The sequence below is a fragment of the Aquarana catesbeiana genome, linkage group LG11, assembly GCF_042186555.1.
Source record: "Aquarana catesbeiana isolate 2022-GZ linkage group LG11, ASM4218655v1, whole genome shotgun sequence".
Taxonomy (NCBI): domain Eukaryota; kingdom Metazoa; phylum Chordata; class Amphibia; order Anura; family Ranidae; genus Aquarana; species Aquarana catesbeiana.
In genome coordinates this window covers 11,644,699-11,650,978 of record NC_133334.1, presented here as the reverse complement: position 1 = coordinate 11,650,978, position 6,280 = coordinate 11,644,699, and the positions used below count along the sequence as shown (strand labels likewise).

Sequence of the window (6,280 nt, the reverse complement as noted above, 5' to 3'; positions counted from 1 at the left end):
AAAACCTGCTCAAAATATACTGACCTTGACCTTTGACCCTGATCTTTGACCCAAACACTAACCCTGGCACTGACCTAGAGCAAACCTTAATCTAGGTATTTTTTTTTTTTATCACTTTGTTTTATTTTTTTTTTTTTACACACACTTTTTTTCTCTGCAAGGAAAGAGGAAGATACATTGCATATTTCCCCTCCATTCACAGAGAGAGAGAAACACAGGGGCGGGCTTCACAGTGGCTGATCACTGTGGTAACCAATCAGAGGCTACCACAGATATCAGGCGACCCGGAATCGGGGGTTCTGGGTCCCAATCATTAGTATGGAGCCCGGGGCTCTGGGTGAGACCCCGGTCTCTGTGCTGAGAGTGCACCTTGTTGTGCGCTCCAAGCACAAATGTGTATATTTGCGTCTGCACAGGAAGAAAGACGAGTTCCATGAGGCCGCACATTTGTCTTATGTCATCGGGAAGGGGTTTATTTTAAATGGATAGGTAGGATTGTGTTGATATTGGTGGGAGGGGGGATTGACCAAAGCATCACCTCCGCTGTCTTCAGTCTCCACCATTTAGAAGCAAAAACTCTCCACTGATCATATTATTATCTTTATTTCTCCCGCTCTGGAAATAAGTCAACACTGATAATGGGCGGCTGCAATTGCAGCTTCAAAGCCCAACTTGGGGTACAAGAAAAAAAAAATACTCGTTGTACTCCTCACTCCCTCGGTTCCCTCCATATGTGAAACTAGTCCTGTGAATCCTCCCATCCCCGGCGCTACCGGCTTAGTTGCACACTTGCCTCCTTCATATACATGCAGGACTAATAGCTCTGCATTGTATGAGATGACACCAAGGTAATGCCCACAGCCTGGAGTGTCAGGGAGAAGAGGACGTGCTGGAGCCTGCCGGAGCGAGGCTGGAGTTGGGTTTTAGAAGAGCTTTTACTGAGGAATAGAAGGAGAGGTAACATTTTAAAGCAGTTTAAACAATAACAAGTGGACCTGTTGAATAAATGTTGTTACAATTTGTTTTATTTTGCTTCTTTTGTGCAATTTGGAAAATCTCTTACATACCCTTTGTCTCTGTGATTTTATTTTGGTATGTGTACAGTGTAAACAATTATGCCGGTGTCATGTGACGAGAATCTGGGATTTCTAAAAGTAAAAGTCAAACAGAAAAGGTGCAAAAATAGAAGACACTTCATAGAGATCAGACGTCTCTCACAGTTCTCTTGGAGTGGATCCGGCATGGATGGAACAATGAGGACCGGGCTGAAAATTCTGCATGTAATCTGCTTTCTTCTCCTCCTAAGATCAGGTCAGTGTCACTCTTCTGTGTTTAATGTCATTGTATCTGAGGATACATTACAGAGCTGTACAACACAGGATCTCAGACAATGCTACCATTATTGATATACATTGTTAGGTGGAAAAAAGACACAACTCCATCTAGTTCAACCAAAAAAAAAAAAATACAATCCCATATACACAATCCTATACCCACAATTGATCCAGAGGAAGGCAAAAAACCCCAGCAAAGCATGGTCCAATTTGATTCAATTTGCTACAGCAGGGGAAAAATTCCTTCCTGATCCCCCGAGGGGCAATCAGATTTTCTCTAGATCAACGTTACCTATAAATGTCATTACCCAGTTGTATTGTGTCCATTTAGGAAAGAATCCAGGCCTTTTTTAAAGAAATCTACTGAGCTTACCAGAACCACCTCTGGAGGGAGTCAATTACATATTATCACAGCTCTTACTGTGAAGAAACCTTTCTATATATTTGGAGATGAAATCTTTTCTCCTCTGGACATAAAGAGTGCCCCCTTGTCCTTTGTGATGACCTTAAAGTGAATAACTTAACAACAAGTTCACTATATGGACCACTTATGTATGTATACATGTTGATCATATCCCCCCTTAATCTCCTCTTCTCAAGAGAGAATAAATTCAGTTCCTCTAATCTTTCCTCATAGCTGAGCTCCTCTGTGCCTCTTATCAGTCTGGTTGCCCTTCTCTGCACTTTCTCCAGTTCCCCGATATCCTTTTTGAGAACTGGAGCCCAAAACTGAACTGCATATTCCAGATGGGTTTTTACTAATGATTTGTACAGGGGGGGAAAATGATATCTCTCTCTCTGGAGTCCATACCTTTCCTTATACAAGAAAGGACTTGCTTTGGAAACCGCTGCATAGCATTGCATGCTATTATTGAGCTTATGATCTACCAAAACACCCAGATCCTTCTCCACTATGGACCCCCCGTTTTACTCCCCCTAGTATGTATGATACATATTCTTAGCCCCCAAGTGTATAACTTTACATTTATCAACATTAAACCTCATTTGCCACTTAGTTGCCTAATTAGACAGTGCATTGAGGTCGGCGAACAGGCGAACACCCGATGTTCGAGACAAACTTACACTCGACTCGAACATCGGGCTCATCCCTACTCCTCATAAAAAGAAATCAGGTTTGTTTTTGTTTACAAACGATTTTTATTTTGTAGTAAAGAAAAAGACATGTAACAAGATACAACACATAGCCATATAAATCATATCTGATACCTTAAATGCCATCAAAACAAACTTGTAAAACAGTTCTAAAAGACATTTTAGCCACAAAGCGTGCAGCAGATGGTTACAAAAAACTTTTAGAAGGCTATCAACGCCCTATGGCTGTCAGAACCGGCAACTGGAACTAACATATACAGTATATAGAAAAGAAACATTTTGAGAAAATACCTAAAATAAAGGGAAGGGGTATGGGGGAGAGGAACAAAGGCACTTAAGCCGTAAAATCCTCTGTGTATGTATATATTAACAAATTAAATCCTCAATTTTCTTTCAAAAACCAGCATAGTGTCCATAATCATGTGGTGGACTCTTTCCATAAGCCGAATTGCTTCCATACGTCTTAAGACTTGGTCCCAGGGGACTACCAAAGAGCGCCAATGTAGTGCTATTGCCCAATGAGCTGCACTAAATAGAGTGTGTGCTAGTTTCTGGTTTGGGGGTGGTAGTCCCCGGAAGATCTGCATCCCAGTGATCTGAGCAACCTTAGTAGCTATCTTCTGCCACAAAGTTTGAAGTATTCTACAGCTCCAAATTATGTGGAGATGTGTGCCTCTGTCTGGGCAACCTTTAAAACAGTTCCCTGGGACCAATGGGTACAATCTATATAGTCTGGAAGGTGTATAGGACCATCTAGTATGGAGCTTTACAACCATCTCCTTTACCACCATAGATTTTGTGCATTTGTGCATATTTTCGTGACCATAACCAACCAATCCTCAGGGGCTATCTCTAGGCCTGTTTCAGCTTCCCAGTTAAGCATTGCTGGAGATTTTATGGGGAGGTCTAGTTCATTTAGATATTGATACATGATTGAGATAGTGCCCTTATCTCTAGAGGAGAACTTACACATGTGTTCAAATACATTGGTAGCACCTATCCCCCCCCCCGTGGTAATGCGTTGAATAAAAGTGCCTCATATGTAAGTATTTATAGAACTCTGTTCTAGGTAGGGCATATTTAACTTGTAAGGAGGATTCTTGGGACAGAGCATCTACAGTGGCTAAGCTATTCTGTGTCCACCAGGAGAAATCTTGGGTAGAATTCAAAGCCGAGGGAAACCTAGGTTCCCCCAAATATGAAGCTAAGCGGGGGTCGAGGGGTGCCAAAGAGAACAATGTTTTATAAAGAGACCACAATTGTATTGATTGGCCTACTACACAATTTATGGCGTTAGGTCCTTAAATTCTCTTATGAACAAAATATATTTTTTTTATTGTTTAACTAGGTTTACAGGTAAAGAACCATACTTTTTCCTCCCTAAAAGAAAGAATCCCCCACCCAACAATAGCCCCAACACTGGGCATGCAAAAAGCAAACCTATGGTGGTAGGGCTGAACATAAGCAATCCGAGTAATGCATATATGTGTCTTTTCCATATTGTTCAAAAATCAAGAAGATATACATGAAAGAGAAATGGAACACCCAATAGACACCAGTTATTGATAAGATGACATGGGAATCAAAACATAGTTTAGAAAGTGCTTCAAATGGTCCAACATCAGTCTCAGTACAGATTTAGGAATTGGGGAAAGTATAAATATCCCAAACTTGGGATCTCATCCTCACATCATTTATATTCAATATCGTTTTTTAATATTAATTGAGCCATCCTAATTCTATCCATTATGAAAACTATCAGGGCTATGACTGGAGTATTAGGCCAGTCACTACATAATATACCTAACTTGGCTGGGCAGCCTCATTGGGCTCATGTCAGTTTTCCTCTTGTCAGGATATCATTGCCCACTTTGATCCAGGTTGGATGGGCCAGGAAAATTTTATATCTTTTACACGTGAGAGATGCTCGGGCTGCCTTCGTGGGAGAGGGAATAGAAGATGTAGTGATTGTAAAGTGATTGTAAAGACTTGTTTCTTTTAACCAATTAAGCCCCGGACCATTTGGCTGGCGAAAGACCAAAGCATTTTTTGTGATTCGGCACTGCGTCGCTTTAACTGACAATTGCGCGGTCGTGCGATGTGGCTCCCAAACAAAATTGAGATCCTTTTTTTCCCACAAATAGAGCTTTCTTTTGGAGGTATTTGATCACCTCTGCGGTTTTTCTTTTTTGCGGTATAAACAAAAAAATAGCGACAATTTTGAAACAAAAATGCATTATTTTTTACTTTTTACTATCATAAATATCCCCCAAAAAATATAGAAAAAAACATTTTTTTTCCTCAGTTTAGGCCCATACGTATTCTTCTACATTTTTTTGGTAAAAGAAATCACAGTAAGCCTTTATTGATTGGTTTGCGCAAAAGTTATAGCTTCTGTGGCATTTTTATTGATAATTTTTTTTTTTACTAGTAATGGCGGCGATCAGTGATTTTTATCGTGGCTGTGACATTATGGCGGACAGGTCAGACAATTTTAGTGTGATTTTGGGACCATTTACACTCATACAGCAATCAGTGCAATAAAAAATGCATTGATTACTGTGTAAATGTGACTGGCAGTGAAGGGGTTAACCACTAGGTGGACACTAGTGTGCTCTAGGGAGTGATTCTAACTGTGGGGGCAGGGGCTGTGTGTGACACTACACTGATCACTGCTCCCGATTACAGGGAGCTGTGATCAGTGACAGTGTCATTAAGCAGAACGGGGGAGATGCTTGTTTACATTAGCATCTCCCCGTTCTTCCTCACTGTGAGACGATCGCGAGTATCCCCACGGACATCGAGTCCACGGGACCTGCGATCACGGTCACGGAGCTCCCAGGGGGCACGTGCGTGCCCGCAAGCCGCCTCTTAAGGGGTAAAGTACGGGTACGTTAATCTGCCTTACGTGCCCTTCTGCCACAGTATATCTGTGTGAGGTGGTTGGGAAGCGGTTAAAAAACAAAAAACAAACCTGTTATACTTATCTCCTCTGTGCAGTTGGTTTTGCACGGATCAACCCCGATCCTCCTCTTCTTGGGTCCCTCTTTCCTGCTCCTGGCCCCTCCCTCCTATCGAGTGCCCCCTTAGCCAGCAGCTCTCTAATGGGGGCACCCGAGCCGAGTCAGAGCTCCATGTATCCATTCAGACATGGAGCCCCGGCCTGGCCCCACCCCTTTCTCTCCTGATTGGCTGACTGACTTTGATTGACGGCCACAGGAGCCAATGGCACCGCTGCAGTGTCTCAGCCAATCAGGAGGAGTGTCCCAGACAACTTAGACATTTGTGGATATCGCTGGAGAGAGATTAGGGCCCAGGTAAGTAATTCGGGGTGCTAGGGAGGCTGCTACACATGGAAGGTTTTTTATCTTAATGCATAGAATGCATTAAGATAAAAAGACTTGCGCTTTTACAACTCCTTTAAGCAATGTATTTATTGTAACATAAGAGGTGTAGTGTATGTGTTGCAATGGCCATGAGGTTACTAATGTGTGGGTCATAACACGAGAACTTTAGTGAAGTGGAATAGTGAGTACATTTATAAAATAAAAATGTGTCTGTACATTAAAAAAAGTATCATATTAGCAACCCTAATGGACTTCAGTTTTGGGGGATAGAGAGGATTCAAGTAGGCTTGAGGAAGGAAGGGGGATAAAGTGTATGATATTTGCAAGCAGAGACACAGTGGATTTATATGCTTGACACTTCGATCCCAAGAGGGCTTAATGTTGATATAGGTTTACATTTTTTATTAATAATTAATGGGAAGATTTTTTTTTTTACTAGGACCTTGATTAAGTTTTTTTGCATTTGTAAAGGTTTTACATAACTTT

General features: G+C 41.6%; 1 protein-coding gene across 3 annotated transcripts in view; it reads left to right on the top strand.

Annotated features, from left to right (window-relative positions):
* Positions 1 to 1,092: 1,092 nt before the first annotated feature.
* The window catches only part of LOC141111842 (uncharacterized), a 180,124-nt gene continuing 174,936 nt past the window's right edge, over positions 1,093 to 6,280 (top strand). For all 3 annotated transcript variants that reach the window (XM_073603998.1, XM_073603999.1, XM_073603997.1), the window contains exon 1: positions 1,093 to 1,311. In XM_073603998.1, coding sequence (XP_073460099.1) covers positions 1,116 to 1,311 — 196 coding nt within the window. In that variant the 5' untranslated portion in view covers positions 1,093 to 1,115. The remainder of the gene's footprint in view (positions 1,312 to 6,280) is intronic.